This window comes from Danio rerio, chromosome 12 (genome assembly GCF_052040795.2).
Source record: "Danio rerio strain M-AB ecotype USA chromosome 12, GRCz13ab, whole genome shotgun sequence".
Taxonomy (NCBI): Eukaryota; Metazoa; Chordata; class Actinopteri; order Cypriniformes; family Danionidae; genus Danio; species Danio rerio.
In genome coordinates this window covers 22,151,359-22,175,000 of record NC_141032.1, presented here as the reverse complement: position 1 = coordinate 22,175,000, position 23,642 = coordinate 22,151,359, and the positions used below count along the sequence as shown (strand labels likewise).

General features: G+C 36.2%; 3 protein-coding genes across 10 annotated transcripts in view; 1 reads left to right on the top strand and 2 right to left on the bottom strand.

Moving 5' to 3' along the window:
• The window catches only part of cpped1 (calcineurin-like phosphoesterase domain containing 1), a 72,157-nt gene that overhangs the window by 41,298 nt on the left and 7,217 nt on the right, over nucleotides 1–23,642 (bottom strand). For 6 of the 7 annotated variants that reach the window (XR_015503423.1, XR_015503424.1, NM_001007413.1 and 3 more), the window contains 1 exon segment: nucleotides 19,837–20,055. Coding sequence is in view for 5 of the 7 variants with exons in the window: in NM_001007413.1 (NP_001007414.1) it covers nucleotides 19,837–20,055 (219 nt within the window). In the remaining 2 variants the exon portion in view is untranslated. 7 annotated transcript variants of the gene reach the window in all.
• LOC147841374 (P2X purinoceptor 7-like) lies at nucleotides 1,735–3,442 on the top strand. The gene is made up of 3 exons (XM_087276222.1): nucleotides 1,735–2,148; nucleotides 2,226–2,380; nucleotides 3,280–3,442. The coding sequence occupies exons 1-3, from the start codon at nucleotides 2,104–2,106 to the stop codon at nucleotides 3,440–3,442; spliced, it is 363 nt and encodes a 120-aa protein (XP_087132348.1). The 5' UTR covers nucleotides 1,735–2,103.
• On the bottom strand, nucleotides 2,827–7,421 carry LOC147841373 (uncharacterized). 2 transcript variants are annotated; one of them, XM_087276210.1, is made up of 11 exons: nucleotides 7,119–7,421; nucleotides 6,092–6,218; nucleotides 5,749–5,989; nucleotides 5,369–5,642; nucleotides 5,087–5,264; nucleotides 4,888–4,964; nucleotides 4,605–4,785; nucleotides 4,260–4,493; nucleotides 3,964–4,135; nucleotides 3,739–3,838; nucleotides 2,827–3,601 (listed from the first exon to the last, which is right to left on the bottom strand). In XM_087276210.1, the coding sequence occupies exons 5-10, from the start codon at nucleotides 5,250–5,252 to the stop codon at nucleotides 3,757–3,759; spliced, it is 912 nt and encodes a 303-aa protein (XP_087132336.1). In that variant the 5' UTR covers nucleotides 5,253–5,264; nucleotides 5,369–5,642; nucleotides 5,749–5,989; nucleotides 6,092–6,218; nucleotides 7,119–7,421; the 3' UTR covers nucleotides 2,827–3,601; nucleotides 3,739–3,756. The 2 variants fall into 2 exon arrangements, with proteins under 2 accessions (XP_087132336.1, XP_087132337.1); XM_087276211.2 differs by lacking the exons at nucleotides 2,827–3,601; nucleotides 3,739–3,838 and having other exon boundaries at nucleotides 3,866–4,135.

Here is a 23,642-nt window from a genome sequence, read left to right as displayed (position 1 = left end):
ACAGAAAGAACGTTGCTGGTTGAAGTCTCAGCTGGGTCAGTTGGTGTTTCTGTGTGGAGTTTGCATGTTCTCCCCGTTTTCATGTGAATTTCCTCTGGGTGCTCCGATTCCCCCACAGTTCAAAGACAAGCGCAGAAAGACTAAGCAGAAGGAAAATGAATAAATAAAGATACCTGGATAAGTGTAACATGGTTTTCATGGAACATGGACCACTGCACATAACATGCTTAACTTAAGTGAAGTTTTTAAACTAATTTCGAGAGGAGCACGTGATATAATTGACTGCAGCTGGCCACCTATCGACACTCATTAGTTAGCCAATCAGATCTATCCTAACTTACTATAAGTAGCCTAGCTAGATATTACTCTCTTATCTTCGTTTTCCGAAGAAACCCCCCATCCACCCTCTTTCTCCTCCTTTCCTCCTTTAAAAAGGAGAGCTCTCGAGAACCACCTGATCTCGTACTCCCCTCACATGCTCTATGGACCTGGCGGGAGCCCTGGGCTCAACTATCTCCGAGCTCAGTGTTCTCTCCCGGGACAGCATGACCTGCGGGAGCCCTGGGCTCAACTATCTCCGAGCTCAGTGTTCTCTCCCGGGACAGCATGCCAAACCTGCTAACAGTTGTCAAGCAATATCTATGTGTAAACTCTTGAAACATTATTGAACAAAGAGATTACCAAACTCTAATTGTATTGTATGCACTCTGAATATCCTAGGCACTTTCTTTCATATAGTATAGGAGTGTTCACCCATTGCTCAGTTCTGAACTAAGTTTGCATCTAAATTGTCTGATCTGATTTCAATACTGAAACCTGTAACTATGCATTACTGAATAATATAAAAATTTTACAGGTTAACAATCAGCACATATTATTATCAGTATTGTATTATTAGCTGACCTTAAAGCTGCTAAGAAGATGATTGTGCTAAGATTGAAACCTCCCCATTTACTTTGCAAAATGTTGAATTCTCACTTAGAACTGTCTACTGCTTGAATAAATGATGCAATTTAAAAAGACCCTCTGCAGTTGGCAAACATCTGCAGAATCCTTACAAACCTGCTTAAGGGGATCTAATCAGATGATTTTTATTTGAGCATCTGTAGACGAGTAAGTCTCCTATAACGTCATTATTTATTTATTTTTCTTTCTTTTTATTTTGTTTATGCTAATGGTCACCTTCAATACAGCTCAACATAAAAATATTAGTACTTATCTCTGAAATGTTAAATCTTAAAATATTTTAAATATTGAGCAGAGTAAGGAATTTTTCATGAATGTGCTTTTTTCTATAGAAACTTTAGTCGCCTAGTTAACTTAACTAACATAGTTAAGCTTTTAAATCGCACTTTAAGCTGAATACTAGAATAGGCTGTCAAGATAAGTTCAGGTTTAGACCAAAAAACGTTAAACGTACTAAAAACCTTTCCATATAGTTAAAGGGTTAAAGGTTAAATAACTTAAAATAATTTAAAGGGCACATATTTTAGCCCTTTTTTGAGATTTAATAGTAATATTATGGTTCTTCTGAGTGTGCCAATGTAGGTTCAGATCAAAACGCAATTCAGATATTGTTATTATGCTGTGTTAAAAAGTGTAAATTTAGAGGCGTGTACACGGGTTGCTGTTTTGGGGTGTGTTGTTTAACATGATAATGAGTTTTGACTGCCCGCCCAACGTAACAAGGGGGCGGAGCCAAGAGCGCGTCTGCTTTGTGCACCGCATCACAGAGGCAGACAGTAAGAGTCATCATGAGTGAGAGGAACACAATTCAACCCTACATATTTGACACAGACTCGGACACAGATCAAGCAGAGTCGACTGTTGAGGAATCTATAATCCGAATGTGCCAGAATGTGTCAGAGTGGTACATACAAAATATTTTATGTTTTTGTATACTTTTTCAGCCGCTATGTAACTATGCATGCGCCATCCGTAATTTGTTTGATAAAGTTCGCGAACGTCATGCGTTACGTCAAACACAGACAAGACATAAAGATATCCACAGAGATAAATTTTGCATTGGTATGATTTATTCGTAATTCATGAATATTGACGTTGACAAATATTGGCAGGTGCTCGTGTGGCAATTGTGAAAAAATGCCAACTGAGGCTGAAAATGTATGCTGCTGGGAGATACCGCAGGTAAATTTCCAGTTTACGTTGCTGCTCTAAAGACATCGAATGAGATAATAAACAGCATAACTGTGTCGTGTAATAAGGTTAGAAGACGAATGGATCAACTGGAATTGCAACCCTCGTGCATGACGGAGCATCCAGGAATGGATCCCGTTTGCTTCAATATTTATTCCTTGCAAAATGCATCGAATATATACAAAGCAGACTATGGTCCCCTGCGACTTCGTGGAGTGCAAAAGTGAGTTTAAATAAATAGAAAGAATAGCAGGTTACCTTGTTCATGATCTGCATGCTCGCTTTCCTTTTAAGCACATTAACGCTGTGTAGTCAATAAAATAGCGATAAAGTTGGTTTTATATCCGCACATTCAGGAGTCCCTGTATTGTTTACCATGGTAGTTTAAACAATCGATCGGATTTAGCATGCAAGTATGACTTGTAAACAACATTAACACTATCTACTTGACTGTAAACAATGTTGTACTTTGTCATTTGCTGCTAATACGATTTCCCTATTTTGAATTTGCAAAGAATACTTTACAGAAATGATACTATTAAGGAGAATGTCCGAATATCTGAATATAAAAACCAACTTTACCTCAATGTCAATAAAAATGAAATACGTACCTTTTTTGTTGCTGCTATTTCTGAGATGACAATTTGAATGACTTCATAAAAGGCTGAGTAATGCATGTACTTTTTATTGAAAAATAATTTTAATTTCACTAAACATTAATATATAAACTCTTAAAATATATAAAAATCAGTATGGCATAGAAACATCAACACTTCAGAAAAGATGCTTCAATTCCTTAGTCATATAAAAACTTTATATTGAAGTATAAATTAAAATGTGATTGGCAAATATAAAATGTATCCTTGTGCAAATATAAAATATAAACTTCAAGTTGTCACTTTGTTGAATGAAATACAATTGTCCATGAACATTAGAAAGTACAGTATATCTACAAACACATAAACATATCAAACATTGGCAGTTGAATAAACAAAATATTACTTCTGAAATGTTGTTAAAGCTAGTTATTTTATCAAAAATAAAAATGTATATGTGATAACTCCCAAGTTCAAATTGTAGTGCAATTTCTAAAACAATGTTTCATTATTATGTCTCTGTTAGACAGTGCCGCTTTTTGGCTTATCGGAGCTTTGCGAGCTGGTGTTGGGGTTTCCTCGGGCGGAGAGTCCGTGTTGTGATTCCTGCCTGTGTGGTGCTGAAGATTCGGAGACAGTTTCCTGAAGAGCAGGGCAGCTATGTGGGTTTTAGGATAGCTATTGATTGAAGCGGGTCACCCTGCTGGAGATAGCCTCCTCCATCTCAGGTAGATCGCAGGCTGATGATAGAGCAGGTGGTATGTGAATTCCCAACACTTCATCAACATAGGGTGATGGGTCCACAAACACTTGGTTGAAGATGAGGTCCAGCAGCTCTTTTACATAACCTGTGCAATATAACAGTTATCTCTTTAGTAACTTAATTTTGTATTTTGAGTAGCGAGTTGTCATTGTGAATGTAAAGTGCAATTATTTTTTTTATTTATTGAATTATTAAAAATACTATAAACATTTATATACATACCGAAAGTTTGCTGCGTCTTCACTTTTCGGACCCTATACTCTCCTTTCTTTGCCTTTGGAAAGGCAAGCTTGTAAATAGGTTTACCAGTTGCTGATGTGGCCTGGGGACGCCCGGCATTTTCATTGTAATGCAGTGCAGCCAAGTACAACAAAGAAAAATGTAAATGACGTACCATGACAAGACTGTATGGTATTGTAAATATTAATTTCTGATCATTGGCTTTACCTGCATAGCATCCCCAGAAATGGGAATACCACATTTTTGGGTGCAAACCGCAGTAGGACGCTGTGGAAAGCTTCAACAGTTGACGTCTGGTGGTGAGGACTTAGCTTGGCCACATCCTTCAATATTCTCTTGTTAGCGAGAACTTTCTCCAGCTTGTAGAATGGCATCGTTGCTAAACAAGCAAAAATTTAAGGTATTAGAGTCTGAATCAAAAACAAATCTGAACAAAGAAACAAGCTCTGTTTTGCATTAGTTTTAATCGCAAAGAATATTTTATTTGTCTGTATACAACTTACCAGCCGACAGCCATTTGTTCTTGTCTCTGCTTATCCGTTGCGGATGCAGATAAGCCGGAAAATTGGGGTCTTCATGTACATGGTTTAAGATAGAGGTCCACTTTGCCACTCTTTCAGGACCTGTTGTGGATGATGCAGCAGTCCAGTAGATGTGGTTTTTGATGCTACGCAACCATTTACGCAACTTCTCACACCCCTTTATCTGGCATATCTTGTCCAGTTTTTTGGAAATTCCTGGAAATTAAAGAAAAAAAAAAGACATCAACACAAAAATAATAATAAACATGTAAGAACTGTAAATAGCAATTTAATCTTAAGTAAATTAATAACTGCTACATTACATACCTTTCTCGATATGCCACACATCGTAAAACTGAGTGACATTTCGATCCCTGAGATATTTCTGTATTTGAGGATGTCGGTCTGTGATGATGCATTCCAGACGAACACCGCGGGCATCCAACAGGTCTAGGCTTCTCTTTAGGCCTTCTTTTTCCATATGGTAACTGCCGCCCACCTCATTACTCTATAAAATTTTAAATAAGGAAAAAAAAAATATATATAAAAAAAATCACACATTTTCCATCCAAAAAATTATGCTAGTTCACATAACACTTTTCTGTATTACCTGGACTAACTTTAGGTCGACCACTGTGTTAGTTGCAAGGTCCATCATTGTATAACTCCCATACTTGGCCGAGTGACCTTCAAGAACAAACCGTACATAATTATTTCAAACACATTTTTGGAATAATTGTAATGTATTTCATATTTATTTTTTTTATTAGACTGTATTGAATTAGAAATTAAATCTTTTGACTAAATACCTGGGGAGTCAGCCCTCTTATCTCCTCCAACAATCACATTCTCTCTTCGACTGAGCTGTTCTAGCATTTCACTCTGCCAATTTCTCCACTTGTGGACAATAGCAGGTTCAATGCAAAGTCTTGCATGACAACGAAATGAATCATATTTAAAAATGTGTAGTTTCATGGCAGCAAATACCTGACAACAGAGAGGAGAATTTTTAGTACAATGTGCATGCACCCTGTGACAAAATTTATATTATGTTTCTAAAAGAAATGTGATAAATTTTGATAGATAATTACCTTTTCAACTACAAAAAATTATGCACCACTCAAGTAGACTGCAGCAGAAAGATGCAGGTTGCCAGCTGGAGTACTACCAATAATTGGCTGACTGTTCCATTTTCTTACAAACTCGCAGTGTGGGCAGACTTGCTGTACGCTCAGAAATGTCCCAAGCCTTTGTGACTTTACATCACATCTCCTTTGACACACTGGGCAGTCACTGAAGAGCTCCATGAGGCATGTTTCATAGACAATGAACTTGGCAATGTTATGAACTGGGCATTCTTGGATTCTGTAAAAATAAATATACACATGTACATAATAAAAAAAAAATGATGATGAATGTTATGACGACAATACACAATCTTTCAAATAATTTACATAATGCATAAACTCACGACAAGTCTGTTGGTTCAGTTGCAGATGTGCATTCCTCTGCAGGGTCAAATCTCACATCCGAGTCTTGGGCTATAATTTTTGACTCTGTCAAAGTCTCTTCGGCTTCTTCTTCCTCCTTCTCCTCCTCCAGCTCCAGACGAGGTCTTTTTAGTGAAGGTTTGAGGGGTGTCGAAGTCATAAACGCAGTAGAGGATGCTGATGGTACAGTCAGTTCAAAACTGGATACTGTTGTCTGGACACCTATAGTGTAATTTTATGATTAATCACATTGCACGTTTATGAAGATAATAAAACACGTTTCTAATGCAGCAACTTAAAATAAACTGAGAAATTTTAACTTACTTGTACTCCTGCGTTTAGCCTGAAGCGTCCTAAAAGACAACTGGGTACCAACACTGTGTAAAGATGTGTGAAATGGTTCTGTCTGGCAACAAACATCCACCTTGTTGCTCTTTGTCGACGTCGTGGCCTTTGTAAGAAAACATAATTTTTTTTAAAATGACCTTTATTTGATTAAAACATACCGATCTTATTGTAAACAACTGCAGACCACGTGCAAGTACAGTGAAAAAATTTCAACAAACATCCCACATACAAAACAAACTTTAGCTGTAACTTAGTCAGTGGTAATGCTTTATTACAATGTTTAATTTTTTCTACCGTTTCTGTTTCTGATGGCTAAAACCCCTTTATGGACACATTAACAATTAAAGCTTCGAGTATTTAGACTGTTTTAGAAAAGCACAATAGCTGTAAACGCGCAAACATCCGAAGTAGCTTTAGCCGCAGATGCTATTCATTTCTGCTTAACATTACAGTATACACATTACAACAAACATCCCACATAAACAACAAACTTTAGCTGTAGCCAGTACTGGTTACTGCTTTATTACAATGTTTATATTTTTCTACGGTTTCTGTTTCTAATGGCTAAAAGCCCTTCTTGTACACACTACCACTTATAGCTTCGATTATTTAGATTGTTTTAGAAAAGCATAATAGCAGTGAACACATGCAAACAAACATCCGAAGCAACTTTGGCTGCTTTTAACTTTTAGATGCTATTCATTTCGGCTTACCATTACAGTACAACAAACATTTAACAACAAACTTTAGCTGTAACGTTAGCCAGTGGTACTGCTTTTTACAATGTTGCTATTTTTCTACGGTTTCTGTTTCTAATGGCTAAACCCCCTTCATGTACACACTACCATTTGCAGCTTCGAGTATTTAGACTGTTTTTGAAAAGCACAATAAGAGGTAAACACTTGCAAACAAACATCCGAAGCTACTTTAGCCGCAGATGCTATTCATAGGCTTATCATAATTAGAATGCTAAGGCTAGAAGTACATAAAATGTAATACTTACTTGAAGTGAGGCAGGATCACGTATTGTAGGAACTGATCCAGTTTTCAAAAACAATTTACTCGCGAATCCGGAGTTGTATTGTCCCGCGTTCTCGAGGCAGTCTACGCTAAAGTGGTTAGCGCAAACATACAACAGTTTTGGTACATTTTCAGGCACCTTGTCTTCAAAGATAAAACTCAGCCACTTAAGCCTCTGTTGCTCATTTGCAGGAAGACGGTGAAGGCTCTTGTGCTGAGCCTTACATCCTAAAATAGCACAAGGGTGTTCTCTCGGTGGCATCGCTTCGACGTTCACGCTGATAATGGCGGAAACGGCAAACTCAGGATATGTTAATACTCGCAGCTGTCAATCAATTCGGTGGGCGGGGGGAATCGCACACCTACGTAATGGTGCGATCGATTTCAAAACAGCTCCAATTGGCCGACCCTTTTTTTTGTAGTGAAATTGAAAAAAAAGGACTGGGTGTGTTCATATCACCCCAGTATGATGGTCTATACACTATACCAACACACAGATCTGTCCAAACAGCTTGAAAAGAAGATTTTTTACAATAGGTGCCCTTTAACATTTTTTTTACTATAGCCATATTTCCATTTGCCTTAATTTACAGCTTTAAATGATCTCATTGATTTACTAAAACTTAGAAAACATAACTAAGCTTAAAAACACTAAAAAGTTTTTATTTAACTTTTTATTTAACATTTTACTCAATAAACAAATGCTACCTGAAATAAAGAAAAAGAATCATAGTACTGCAATATTTTATCTCACAATGCTGTTTTAGTAGTATTTTAAAAATATATTTTACCTCCATTTTTCAAATTTATATTTTAGGGGGAAAGGCACTGCTAATTGTGGGACATTGAAGCATTTAGTATCAAAATTTTGAATCATATGCATTAATTAGTAAATTAAACATTGCATTTAATCCTAAATCTATCCTATGCTGACCTGGAACTATAATAAGTCACACTGTAAAAATTGTTGACTTAAAGTTTTGTAGTTGAATCAACATCAGTCAAAAAACATAAAAAACCAAAAAAACATTAAGTTAAACTTTGTATACCTACAAACATTAAGTTTTAACCTGACAAATTAAATTTAAAGTAACAAAAACAGTTGTTGTCATGACTTTTTGTATATCATTTTTAGTGGAGATTCCTTTCTTCTTAAACACTTAGTCGTAATACCTCTCTTTCATGTTATTTGAACCTTTATGAAAGTTGTTTTGTATCAGGTTGAGCTATATTCACCAGCCACTTTATTAGGTGCATCTGTCCAATTGGTCACTAATACAAAAAGTCTAATCAGCCAATTACAACTTAATGCATTTAAGCACGTATACATTTAAGTGACTTTAATCGTTGCATAGGGGCAACGCGGTGGCACATTAGGTATAACGTTCGTCCCACCACAATGTTCTCCCTGTGTTCGCGTGGGTTTCCTCCGGGTGCTCCGGTTTCCCCCAAAAGTCCAAACTTAAGACGTGGTACATGTAAATTGGGTATGCTAAAATTGACCATAGTGTATGAGTGATTATCAATGTTTCCCAGTGATGGGTTGCAGCTGAAAGGGTATCCGCTGCATAAAACATATGCTGGACAAGGAGGCGGTTCATTCCACTGTGGCGACCCCAAATTAATAAAGGGACGCAGACAAGAAAATGAATGAATTAATGAACGTGGCATGGTTATTTCAGAAACTGCTGTTCTACTGTGATTTTCACACAGAACCATTTCTAGGGTTTACAAAGAATGATCTGAAAAAGAGAGAATATCCAGTGAGCGGCAGTTCTCTGGGCGCAAATGCCTTGCAAAAAAGCATCTCTGAACGCACAACATGTCCAACTTTGAGTCAGATGGGCTACAGCAGCAGAAAACCACACTGGGTGCCACTCCTGTCAGCTAACAGGAAACTGAGGCTACAATTCGCACAGGCTCAGCAAATTTGGACAATAAAAGATTGGAAAAACATTGCCTGTTCTGATGAATCTCGATTTCTGCTGCAACATTCGGATATAGGGTCAAAATTTGACATCAATAACATGCTGCTGCTGGTGGTGTAATGCTGTGGGGGATATTTTCTTGGCACACTTTTGGCCCGATAGAACCAGTTGAGCATCCTGTCAATGCCACAGCCTACCTGGGTATTGTTGCTGACCATGTCCATCCCTTTATTACCACAGTGTACTCATCTACTGATGGCTACTTCCAGCAGGATAACGCATCATGTCATAAAGCGCGAGTCATCTCATACTGGTTTCTTGAACATGACAATAAGTCAAATGGCCTTCACAGTCACCAGAGCTCAATCCAATAGAGCACCTTTGGGATGTGGTGGAACAGGAGATTCAGAACATGGGTGTGCAGCTGACAAATCTGCAGCAACTGTGTGATGCTATCATGTCAATATGGGCTAAAATCTCTGAAGAATACTTCCAGTACCCGGTTGAATCTATGCCACAAAGGATTAAGGCAGTTATAAGGGCAACAAGACTTCCAACCCAGTAGTAGTAGCAAGGGGTACCTAATAATCATGTGGCTAGTGAGTGTATATTTCTGTTGTAGTTTGGGTTTACATACACATAGATCTGAAACTGTTATACCAGTTGGCTGACTGTCTGTTCAATGAAGGACTTGTTTAATCAGGTTGATCCACACACACACAACACAATTGTAAAATAATTTGTAAAATGTTATTTGCTGTCATCATGGAAAGAACTTTAGTTATTAAAATTATTGTTTCAAAATATGTTAAACAGAACTAACAAAACATTTACAAAATAATTACAAATTCACAGAAGTGCTTATAATTGCATCTCCAAGTATGTTCTAATGTGTGTGTGTATGCATGCACTTAAATGCTTGGGCATAAACGTACATTCCCTTTAGATTTCTGAGATTTTTATGTTTGCTCCTTTTCTCCAAAAAGCATTTGAACTCAAATCTGACTACTTCAGGTTCATGATTCGAAAGAAAAATCAATGGCAAAGACACAACAAAGCCTCTATTCCCAAAAGAGGTTCAGGATGGACCCCAAGATACAGCTATTCTTTTACAGGTGCACTATTGATAGACTCCTGTCATGTTATATTACTGTCTACTGTATGAATCGCACCACACAGGAGGTGCTACAGTCAGAATGGTTCACCAGGGGTCTGCAGGATAACTACAACAGATGAACCAAGACTAAGGCCAACAAAATCTTTATGGACCCCCGCCATCCAAACAACAGCTGCTTTTCATTACTGCAGTCAAGAAAAAAAAGCCCAAAAGCCTCAGGGTCAAAACTGAGAGGTTCTAGAGAAGCTTCTACAGCCAAACTATCCAGACATTTAATGAGGGCCAGAAGCCCGCAGCACTACTGTAACAACACAGCAGAGACCTTTATCATATGCACTCTGTCACATGTATATATTGTTATTCGTGGAGATGAAAAATAATCACACAATAACTACTGCTTTTCTTATTTGCATGGCCTCATTACTCGCACTTGCACTTTGGTATAGTGGCAGAATTCAACACGTCTATGCCGCCTTCTCTTTTTTAACTTGTTTGTTTTTCAGTTTATTCTGCACCCAGTCATGTGTATACAGTACAGTAACTTAAAAACAGACACAAACTGTAAGTTATGCAATGTTTACAAGTGGTTCCAAAACAGCACCTACTGTTAACACCATGGTAGGCAAGATTTTATCTGTTTTTTATTATTTATTTGGCAGTGCAGTGGCTTGATGAGTAATCATTTCTGAAATATGACTTCAATAAACAATGAATAAAACTGTATTTTAGGGGATTTAAACGTATTAGGTAAAGTGGCACTTTTTTATAGTTGCACATTGTGGCTTTAAAACTAACAACCGTGACTTTTTGTTTCATCATTAGTTTGTCCGTTTGTTTGTTTGGACTTTATTAATCTCAAAAGGAAATTCACAGCAAAGTTCTCCATACTTAAGTTAAATAAAATAAGAGTCATATATAAAAAGAAAATAATATTCATAAAATTACATTCATACTGCACACCTTAGTTTCAAACAATGAAACTTGTCACTTGTCCATACAGTATTAATGCTACAGTATTACATTTCAGCGTTATTCATCAACACTCTCAGAAATAAAGGTACGAGAGCTGTCACTGGGGTGGTACCTTTTCAAAAAGTACACATTTGTACTTGAAGGGTCCATATTGGTACCTCAAAAGTATATATTAGTACCTGCAAATTTTAAGAGGGACACTTTTGTACTTTTTAGGTACTAATATGTACCCTTGAGGTATTAAAATGGACCTTTTAGGTAAAAATTTGTACCTTTTAAAAAGGTACTACCCCAGTGAGTGTAGTATGACTTTGGTTATACAATTCAAGTTTATTTTTATAGCACACTTACAATGTAGATTGTGTCAAAGCAGCGTAACAGAAGTTCTAGCAAATTGAAACAGTGTCAGTCCAGTTTTCAGAGTTAAAGTTAAGTTCAGTTCAGTACAGTGTGGTTAAATTTCACCGCTGAAAATCCAAACACTGAAGAGCAAATCCGTTGATGCACAGCTCCACAATCCCAACCAAGCAAGCCATTGGTGAAAGTGGCGAGGAACAAACTTCACCAATTGACGAAAGTGAAGGAGAAAAAAGCCTTGAGAGAAACCAGGCTCAGAGCACAACCATTTCTCCTTTGCCCAAACTTCCTGCGCAGAGCTGCAGTCAAGCGCTGGAGGCTGGAGAACACTGGACGTCCATCGTGGAGAACTGCAGGTGTGAGTAGGTCACCGGTGAGTGAGCATAAAGGCCTACAGGATCAATGCGTCCAATTACATGGACATCAGTAATCAAAATTATTTGCCTTAATCTATTTAAGACAACAATAAGATTAAGGTGTTTATATGAGCTGCTTTTTGAATGTTCCTTTCATGATTTCGTTTTACATGTTATGGCACATAATTCAATTAACGTCATTGTGTCACCACGCTATCGACATTTCCTCTGGAGTTTCATGTAATTTTGTGTGTGTCATTTCTAATTTGTCGACTTTAACTGCAGTTTGGCTCTTTTACTTTCATTCGGGAACATATCAAGCATACCCCCATGACAATCGAGATATTGGACGCAGCTATGAACTGCTGGAAGAGTGTTGTTTTATTGGAAGTTCATACTGCATGCTGAACGGAATCTGATCACTGTTGGTATAAATGACTTCCTGTATCGTTCCCTGTAACACCGGAGCTGAATTAATCTGAGCTAAAAGAGCTTGCACACACTTGGACTGTATCAAAAAGGGATGACTATTGTGCTTTATCCTAATGTCAAATTTGTCCAGCATTCGATCATGTGCTATCTCTTTTATGCACCCCACAACAGAACCTGCCCATTTTTTAAGCTTTAAAAATTTGTTTTCCCTTTTTCCCCTCAAAAAAGACAAAAACGTTCTGCAATATGAATTCAAATATTTTGTGTGAAAGTGGTTCAAAATGAAGCAAATAAAACAAAGACTGAGGCTGTAGCCCACAGGCCTAAGAGTAAACAGGAAAATATAATATTTGCATTATGACCAGTCATATCATCTGTCAGTCAAGCTCTGTCCATACACCAAGGTTGAAACTGGCTCCCAAATCAAATGGTGACTTTTAATCTCACACTTCTCTCTTTTTCCCTTTGCAAATCTGAGAAAAGATTTCAGAATTGCAAGATACCATCCAAATTCATACTATTTCAAAAACTTACATACATTTTATTACATACATTACATATATGGATTAGGTGAGTGCGAAAGAAAAAACACTTTAAAAAACATGACGTTCTTGTATTCTTTAAACTCTGAATGAATTTCCTTTACGATTTCTGGTTTATATTTGACTTTTTCCTCAGAATTGCAAGATATAACATATAAATTGGCAAATCTGAACTGGAAAAAAAATCTGGGAGAAAAAAAGACAGAATTGCAAAAAGTCTTTTTTTAAATTCCGCAGTGAAAACAAGCCTCTATAGGTTTCCATTTGTTAATATCAATAAACTTAAAATAAACTAATACTATGTATAATATATACTCATTGGCCACTTTATTAGATAAATATGTTTAATTGCTCATTAACGTAAATTTCTAATCAGCCAATCACATGGCAGCAACTCAATGCATTTAGGCATGTAGACATGGTCAAGATGGGTTACAGCAGCAGAAGACCACACCACCAGGTGCCAATCCTGTAAGCTAAGAACAGGAAACTGAGGCTACAATTCGCAGAGGCTCACCAAAATTAGACAAGATAGGAAAAACGTTGCCTGGTGTGATGAGTCTCGATTTCTGCTGCAACATTTAGATAGTAGAGTCAGAAGTTGACGTCGTCAACATGAAAGCATGGATCCATCCCGCCTTGTATCAACAGTTCAGGCTGCTGGTGGTGGTGTAATAGTGTGGGGGATATTTTCTTGGCACACTTTTGGCCCGTTAGTACCAATTGAGCATCGCGCCAATGCCACAGCCTACCTGAGTATTGTTGCTGACCATGTCTATCTCGTTATGACCACAGTGTACCCATCTTCTGATGGCTACATCCTGCAGGATAATGCACCATGTCATATAGCGCAAGTCATCTCAGACTGGTTTCTTGAACGTGAGTTCACTATACTCAAGTGGCCTCCACAGTCCTCAGGTCTAAATCCAATTGAGCAGCTTTGGGATGTGGTGTAATGGGAGATTCACATCATGGATGTGAGCTGACAAATCAGCAGCAACTGCGTGATGCTATCATGTCAATATGGACCAAAATCTCTGAGAAATATTTTCAGTACCTTGTTGAATCTGTCGTGAAGGACTAAGGCAGTTGTGAAGGCAAAAGGGGGTCAAACTCAGTACTAATAAGGTGTACCTAATAAAGTAGCCAGTAAGTGTATATCTGTATTTAACAAAACAGTTTTAAGTAATTGAAAAAAACAACAGTAAATGTATTATTTTGTAAAGCATAACATATAGCCTACATTCATTGAATGCACAATGAAAAACAAGTTGAATCAAAACCTGTTCACAGCCCTGCCTAGATAAAATCAGCCATCATCCAACACTATCAGACAACAGCCAAACCCCTTTATACCTTTGCCCAATATTTATGACCAATTTATGTTCCTGTTGGCATTTATTTTTACTTTGTTATATACAGTCTTTTACTGTTGAATCATTAGTAATAAAACTTTTCAATTCTACACCACAAATAAAACACAGAGGAAGCTTTTCTCTCTCACCGACTTATGCTTAATGAAGACGTGGTGAGGAGGAAGTTGTGTAGGTCTGCTGAAGCCCATGTGGAGCAGACGTTGAAGACGGGCTGAGTGACGGACGTGCCGTGTAATGTATATGGCATCCTCTGCCTGCTCTTCTGGGCTGACATTAATAGGTGTTGACGCCAGGCCATTTAAAGGTCTCCAAACCTCATAAAGTTCCATGACTGAGCTTTTACAGGCAGCTTATCATAACATGACCTATAAATTACATCCAACAGGGAAGCCACAAACTTGGACTCATTTTAAATCAAGAAAATATGACACCTCAGAGTTTTTTTCCGATTCCAAAAAAGGGATAATCTGATAAGTCAGCCATTGAAAAACCAGTTACTGTCAACATTTGGGTGATTTAAATTCATTCATGATGGCTTTAAATGTACTGCCGCTTTGATATTGGCACTCGAGCACAAGACATTACAGGAAACACTGACTCAGAGACCTGACACCCTGAAATATATAAACACACTTGTCACACTCACAGGTGACTTCCTGTCAGCATATATTTATGTATGCAGGAAAACTGTCATCTGGTCTTTGCTGGTGATTTTTTTTTCTCTTAGCCGTGTGCTCTGCCGTTTAAACTCAATTAGACAAGTGTAGAGATTTCAGGTAGTCGACTCATTCAGATTGCTCACAGCTCCATTTCCGAACAGCCACCTCAAAGATTGAAGTTGGCGGAAGAATCAAGGACTACTCGGCACAATAGTAGCTGTTAGTCTAATAAACGTGTTTTTTATGAACCTTGAATTTAATATTTGATATTAATCCATATTGAGATTAGTGATATATTTTTATATGATTAGTAGTCAACAATTATATGAAACTGTTTGATGTTTATTACCAAAGACACAGTTCTTCCTCTATAATCTATGAAGATAATGTGTTATTAAAGGAATATTTCATCCAAAAATGAAAATTTGCTCACCGTTTACACATCCTCAAGCGCATCCAAAACTTTTGTGATAGGGCTGGGTAATTAACGTAAAGTAATCGAAACATTCAGAATCTATAATCCATCAAATTTTTCAAGGGTAAATTTTAGGCACGGGAGAATAATCGTTTTCAATGTATGTGGTTTGGAAAAGTCAAGGTTTTAAAACTGCCAAAATTTTCTGTAATACTGTTCCTACGGTATATGTAAAATAATTTTTTTCTTTTACGTTTTTTTTTTTTTTTTAGGGCAACAGTATCTACAGCTGAAAAGAAATGGACACATTGTTTACTGTTCCAAAATATTTTAAATGTTTCTCAAAATAAAATATATCGTATGTACCTCATCCGCCATTTTATCAATCACCACTTCCCTCCCATTCATCAATTCTCTTGGCATGGGATAGTGTAGCATCCATCAGATGCGTATTTCAAAATCTCACAGGAAGTAGTATGTCATCCAGCTACTTCTTGCATTTACTGACTGTTTTTCAATTTTTTATGAATTCGGACATATTACTCAGCTCACATACTGTTTTTAGCGTATCATTTAGTATGGAAATTCAAAAACAGCCATTGTGCTCAAAGCAGAAAAAAACTTATTGTTTTTTTATTCAAACATTTAAAAAGAATATACTTTAGAGCAATAATCAAAATACAGTGATAACATATTTTTATCCAAAGTTATTATACCATCAGAAACTTATACCGGCCCATGCCTAGTTAATTTTTTTTATATTACTTTTCCTACCATGTGTGAAGTCAGGTGTCCCTGATCTGTTAAGGCTGAATTATACTTTTAATATTATGATTTTTACTTATTATATTATTATTATGACATTATACCGTACTTCTGCCAAGAACACATGTATAGTAAAAAAAAAAAAAAAACTTACGCGTCACAACGAAGCGTAGCGCAAGCTTTGTGATTTTTTTTTTTTGGTGGGGATTATGACAGTTGATAGAGTAGAGAGCTGCGTTTTTTGTGTTTTAATTTTAGCTGTTTAGCGTTGATGTTCAATAAATAATCATAGACAGTAGATAGTGTGTGTTTATTTATTATTTTAAAATCAAGTAATCCATCATATACATTTGAAAATCTCTCACTTGTAATATGTGAACATATTTACTGTACAAAACATGCCAGTGAACTATGAGGGCAAAAAAAAAAAAGAAAAAAAAAGATTTTTATTTTAGACCAAATTGTTCAGCTCTGCCCTATTTCATGAGTTTCCATTTTCTGTTTTTCTGTTGAACACAAAACAAGATGTTTTGAAGAAAGCTAAAAACCTGTAACCATTTACTTCCATTGTAGAAAAAATTAGTACTATTAAAGTCAATGGTTGCAGCTTTCTTCAAAATATCTTTTTTTTTTTTTTAACAGAAGAAAGAAAGTCAAACAGGTTTGGAAAGGTGAGAATTTTTTCAGTTTCCCCGGTTGGGTGAAATATATATATTTATAAAACATGCAGTACAACTTAGTTATTATTAATATAAAACTTTTATATTAAATATCATCAAAATAAATACAAGGGTATCTTCAAATGAGAACATTATCATCTAGAGCATTTCTAATTTGCAAAACTTTTCAACAAACAAATGCTATAAATAATGATAATCTTGTTTAAAATTTTGAAGACACATTATCAGTAGTTTATAAATTAAATATAAAACACTATTTAAATTAAAATTGTACTTCTTTAACATATTTAATACAACTATTAATGTAAAATTTAGAAAATCAATAATGTGAATTATTTTGCATAATAGTGAATTTTTCACTTTTTAAAACACTGTCTTTTAATCACCCTCATGTCATTCCAAAATGTATGCATATCTTTTATTTTGAGGTATTATTGGCATAAAAATATTTTTGGTTCCCATTGACCACTGTTTTTATTTACCAGTCTTCTTGAAAATACTGCATATTTTATGCTTCACCAAAGACAGTTATACAAGTTTAAAATGACATGTGCCAACAAATGATGACAGAATTTACATTTTTGAGGGAACTTTAGATTTAACAGCCCCTATAATGGGTTTTATTAAATGAATGAAAACATTCAGCTGAGGTTTGAATCTAAAAGTAAACCTATTTTAAAATATGACTTTTTAATGAAAGATTTGACTCAGAGTAGTTTAAATGATTCATTATTAGTCCGGATATATTGCATGTTTGTATTGACGTTGACACAAAACAATACCAAATATGTTCTGTGCCAGATCCGGTAAAACATGAACGTGCCTTTCCCTTCAAACGCTAGCAGAGTGTTTGGGACTAATCATGACTGAAGATGAGTGATCATTGATGAGTAAACATTTTGTTGATTAATGCAATAATCAACCCTGCAACAGGGGATTCGTCGTTTGTTCGTTTGTTAAAGGAAGCATAAAGAAAGATTATTGATGTATGGGACTTTGCAGAGCTTGACAGGAACTTTATCAGTGCACAGTTCATGGATTAGTTTTTTCCTTCATTTCACAAGTGTAAGTAAGTGCGATTAAAATGGTTGCTTCCTTGTTTACTCTAGCTTGTAAAATTTGTATTTAATTGTGTTTTGTTACTTGTAATCATTTCACTTGGCCTGTACTGTATCTGGTTATCGCTTTATATTTACATATTACGTCTTAAGGCACTCTGAAAACGTGGTGCGTGCCAATTTGTTTACAGATATAAATGCGTTTGTGAGCTTGCAATCCTTTCCCGTTTGTCATTGATATTTATCAGCTGCTCCTATACACGTGCTGTGGTCAAGTTTTAAAATAGTTCAGCTTTTGCCAGTGTGTGTGAATGTTTTTCATTGCTTTTACTTATGGTTAAGATTAAGCAATATGCTGGTGTTTAAGTGTATTGCTTTATTGCACTCCTGTGGGCTTACACATTGAGAGCTCTATTTTGACATGTGCAGAGCGCAAAACGTAGGGCGCAAACACTTTCAGGGCGTGTCAGGACGCGCTTTTGCTAATTTAAAGACTGGAAATCTGCATTGCGCCGTGGCGCATGGTCTAAAAGGGTTTAGTTTATTTTCTTAATGAGTTATAGGTGTGTTTTGAGAATAAACCAATTAAAGTCTCATCTCCTATTACCTTTAAGAGTCTGCTGCGTCGTGCCAAAAGCACATTCGCTATTTACAGGACGCAAAGTAAGTCTAAGTAGAAAAAATGAGCATTTCACAAGCAAACAGTTAACAGTTGAAAGTTTTTTAACAGAAAACTGTTAAACAGAGCATCTACTGCGTGAGAATGAGAGATAATGGATCACTTTCACTTTCGCTCTTGGATAGGGAAACCTTTACGCACTGACATCAATTAGTCTATAAATAAATAATTTTGTTTGTTAAGCGCAAATAATCGTTTCAAAACTATTTCTAAATTCAGTTCTAATTTCCAGTAAACGAATAAATGAATAATAATAGCAAAATGTGCTTAAAAACCTGAGTTATATCCTAAAACACATGCTGTGCCCCATATGGTCTAAAACCTGACAGGTGGGCAAATCTAAGCTTGTTTTTAATAAAACAAATATACATATGGATATAATAAATAATACTGCTAATAATAATAACATTATACAAAAGCAAATTGTTATGTATGAACTGAAAAAGCCTCCCGAGATGAAGAAGACATAAAAGCAGTGGTTTTTCATATTTGTATAGGCTAGAAAATAATATGTTTTGTAATACTTTAATCCTTTATATTTATATTCTATATCTATTCTTATTATATCCTATATATATCCTTAATATTTAAAATTTTTCATATGTAAAGATATTTGCCTATTGCTCTCTTGTGCGTATTAAGCAGTGCGTAAGCGAGGCGCAACTCTACGCCGGAGTTTAGACCGGGTTAGTTTTGGTCTAATGAAAAATCTATTATAGATTCTCAAAATAGCAACGCGCCAGCGGTCCGCCTCAGAACGCCTACCTTTTTAGACCAGAACGCCTATGGGCGTACAAATGAGCGCTAATGCATTTGCTATTTAAACAGCCTAGCGCAACGCCTCAAAACGACTCTTGCGCCAAGCTGAAACTACCAAAAGACTACTGCGCCACACCTTGCGCCACACTGCGCCGGGTGTATGATAGGGCCCATAGTCTGCAGTCTGATTGCTTCAATAATGTTGATAAACTGTAGTGGGGATTTTCTCTCTGGCTCGCACTGAACGCAGTCACCCAATCACATTCGCAACAGTGGGTCATCGGACCAATCAGTGCAGATTAGCATTGTGTTAAGGAGAGGTTTGGGAACTAATGAATCACAGAATAAATCATATTGGAGTCACTGGGATAATTAGGTAAAAATAAATGCAAATTGTAAGACTATAAAAGTGTTTTTTGACCTTGCATGCATATCAGCCTGTTAAAAAAACCTAAAACCAAAATATTTGAAGCATAAATAAAAATAAATACAAATACAAAAAAATAATCCCTATTTACATCAATGAATCTAAAAAAAAAAAAAAATTTTTTAAATCAAAGGAAAATTTTGCAGTGCATCACAACTTGAATAGAAAAGTTGTCTAACCTGGCATAGCATGGACCAGATCTCCACACAGCACTATGAAGCGAGGTTTGGGCTGGAGTTTGTTGATGGCCTGCACTGCCTGCTTTGTGAGCTGGACCTCTTCATCCCACTCATCGCCTCCTGAATCACAATCACCAATCCTCCATGCCTTCATCAGGCCAAGCTGTGGGTCCGCAGCCTGGATGAAATAAAAGGGCCCGCTCCATTCCTTCTGTTCATCTGGGAAGGACAAGAAAACATGAAGCTGACAAACTACCTACTGTAAAATCTCAATTATTGATGCCGTGTTTGTGGACAACACGTACACCGTTTTACATAATTAAACATTACATAAGACGTTACATTACATTCTTAATCAAAATGTTTTAAAGTATTTATAAAAAGTGCGAGAGTCAGCTGAGGGCACAGCGTTAGCACCTGGAATGTGTGGAACACGTTTGTCTCGCTTGACGTATATACTGTAAACTTCAGCTGTATACAACACCTCCACAGCAGCTCTTGTGTTATAAGTAAATGAAACCGGCAGGAAAAATAAAACGCCAATTTTTCACACCTTGGGTTTTACAGCACAAATACAGCACAGAATCAGTTCTTATCTAGAAACTTCAAGCATTAAAACTTGGTCAAAATATAAATGAAGACGATGCCCCTGCTGGGAACATCACACAAGTCTAGTCTTTGCTTTCCACTATACTCGCTTACTCCAAGTTTGTGAGGAGAATTTTGACAGAGCTTCAAGCCTCAAGAGCTACAGAAAAAATAGAGGATTTCTATCGGTTCCTGATCCTGGAGTGCAGCCAAAGGGAAATGTAGGATTCTGATTCATCTTAGCTACACGTTGTTATAATGTATGAACAACTTGCCAGTAACCACAGTTATTAACTCTTTCCATCATTGACAAGATAACTCATCAATTTACAGAGAACACTTTCTTGCCATTTGCTTGATTTTTATGGTAAAGTCTAGATAGGATACACGGCCGGCTGGAAGTGCAACATGCACATCAATATATAGTAGCAGAAGTTTTTATGACACTGCATAACAATAATTATTATTTTTACAGTACTGTGACGGTTGGGTTTAGGGTTGGGGTGGGGGTAGCCATTGAAAAATTTAATTTATTGGATAATTTATTGGGTTTATGAAAATATTATATTTTGAATCAAAATACTTTAGTGTCTAGTATTTTTGTATTTTAAAATACTGTAAAATACTTTGTAAGAAGTCTACATGACATCATAAAGATGCAGCCTCAGATTGGTGCTTTCTCAGTTATTTGCCTAGGCTTGAGATCAGAACAGAAATCTGATTTATATTGAAGATGTTGATCAATGCTTGGAGAAGGGATGGAAATTATGCATCACACATAAAGAAAGCAACAGACAAACAGCAAGGGTAAATTCACAAGCAGGTAAAAATCAGATGGGAAAATGGGACAAACAAAATAAAAAAAGTCCTACAGTGGCCATAACTACACAAATAAATTGGCTGTTTTAAATGCCAGCCGATCTACAGGTGCTTATTTATAGTTAATTACAAACTTTGACATAGTTAATCAGTACACAACAAAATATTAAATAATATTCCAGTCTACTGGTCAAAAACTCCCAATTATTTTGAGATCTCGTGATTTTACATTGAGTATTGATTATTACAATTGCAAAAATTTTGAAAAATAAGAATTTTAAGAGATGGTAATTTTCACAATAAAGACATTTAGTTCTATATTTCAACTCATTATCTGAATTAAATGTTTTTTACAGTGATTAAAGAGATTGGGCCCTATTATACACCCGGTGCAATGTGGCACGGTGCAAGAGTCGTTTTGACGTTTTGCGCCACGCTGTTTAAATAGCAAATGCATTTGCGCTCATATGTGCAAATCTTTGCGCTTAGCAAACAAAATTAATTATTTATAGGCTAATGGATGTCTGTGCATACAAGTTTCCCCATCCACAAAGTGAAAGCGAAAGTAAACAATGAGGAGGCTTATCTCTCATTCTCACGCTGTAGATGCTCTGTTTAACTGTTTTCTTGCAAGTGAAATGCTCAGTTTTTCAACCTACAAAATCCGTCATGTAAATAGCAAATGCGCTATGGCGCGACACAACTGACTTTTAAAGGAAATGGGAGATGAGACTCTGATTGGTTTATTCTCAAAGCACACCTATAACTAGGGCCAGACGGAATCTGCGGACGTTTTTTGTTATTTCTGCTGAGAATTTTGGTAAAAATCTGCGGATTTCTGCAGAATTATTTTAGGAGAATCCAACTGAGTATCATAACTAAAACCTTAATATATTAAATAAAAAATAATAAATTACTGAATAAAAACTGAATAAATTCAGATTTACACATTTACTCAAGTAAATAAACAGAATTAATAATGGGCTAAAAATCTTCAGAAATCTGCCGAATTCTGTGGAAAATCTGAATAATAGAAGCCCATTATCTTCAAAACAGGACTTTCTGTATGAAATTTGTACAAAATCTATACTAAAATCAAAATGAAACAAGTTTGGATTGATTTTTTATTCTTACAGTAAAGGTGATGAGGTGCAGAGAAGCTGGCTTATACAACGCTGTTGTTATCAATCTTTGTTTACTTCTCTAAGTCAGTTTAATGGTGAAGGGATTTATCCAACATGCCTATTAACTGACGGTTTGCAAAAATAATGTCATGTTCCCTTGTAAAAGTATTTTGTAGTATTTACAAAATACAAAATACAGTATTTTATTTTGATACTTGTTGCGGCTGCTGTATTTTGTAGTTTATTTTGATACACATAAAACTGAGGTATTTGGTATTTTACTTTAAAATACATTTTAATGTATTTTGCCCATCCCTGGATACAACTACTGTTTTTCTGTTACTGTGATGGTTGGGTATAGGGTGGGGGTGGGGTAGATATTAATAAAATACAGTTCATGGGAAATTTAATAAATAATATAAATAATTTTGGTTAACTCCGGCCACAACCATATCTGATCTAGCAACAACCGTTTTGACACATTTGAGGTATATTACAGTAAGGCAAGCCATTGCACATGTCCTGAATGCATACCTGTCGACCCTCATGTTTTTTCCCAGGATTCCCCCATATTTTACTATCCCACTATCATCCCGTAAAGGTATTTTCCCGTATTTCTTTTGTTTTTCCAATGTTTCTATGAAGGATGGCAATAATCATTAAAGAGCCAATAGTCGCTATATGCAACCCATACCACCGAACCACCAGGGGACGCCCTTTGCTTTTAAAGGTGAATCTTTTCAGAGCTTTCATTTTATTTAGGCATGAAAACACTTTGAAATAAATATAAAAATGGCAGGATTTTCTTCTTTTCCATTACAAGTGCCATCAACCCCCCTATGCAGTCCTTTAAAACAAGACTGTCAGACGATAAATAGATGTAAATAAATGTTCACACAATTTGATTTGAGTGAGTGAGTTTTTTTTTTTTTTAAACACAAGTTTTTTCTACAATGAGCACACACAGTTAGGAAAACAATCAAACGCTTTCATTATGAGAGCATTTTTAAAGTGACACCTCTGTTATTTAATTGGGATCCCTTATTTCCACATCCCAATGTTGACAGGTATGATTGAATGAGTTATCAGAATGTAAGAAATTCCTGTATGAGAATGGGCCTCCTGGGTGTAAAATATAAGACAATCAGATAGAGTAGATCAGATTGCATGTAAACATTCCTATGGCTTATAGTATCTGCACTATCAGAGCTTGCCAGAGCGAAAGTATCCGTCCCCATCAATCTAGAGGTAGTTGTGTGTGTGCATTATATACTA

Coding starts and splice junctions, on each gene's coding strand:
- LOC147841374 (XM_087276222.1), top strand. CDS start 2,104: ATGCCAACTGAGGCTGAAAATGTATGCTGCTGGGAGATACCGCAG. Junction 2,149..2,225: donor GCTGCTGGGAGATACCGCAG/GTAAATTTCCAG, acceptor TCGTGTAATAAG/GTTAGAAGACGAATGGATCA. Junction 2,381..3,279: donor CGACTTCGTGGAGTGCAAAA/GTGAGTTTAAAT, acceptor TGTCTCTGTTAG/ACAGTGCCGCTTTTTGGCTT.
- LOC147841373 (XM_087276210.1), bottom strand. CDS start 5,252: ATGAAACTACACATTTTTAAATATGATTCATTTCGTTGTCATGCAAGA. Junction 4,494..4,604: donor TGTGTGGCATATCGAGAAAG/GTATGTAATGTA, acceptor TTTAATTTCCAG/GAATTTCCAAAAAACTGGAC. Junction 3,839..3,963: donor TTTCTGGGGATGCTATGCAG/GTAAAGCCAATG, acceptor GGGCGTCCCCAG/GCCACATCAGCAACTGGTAA.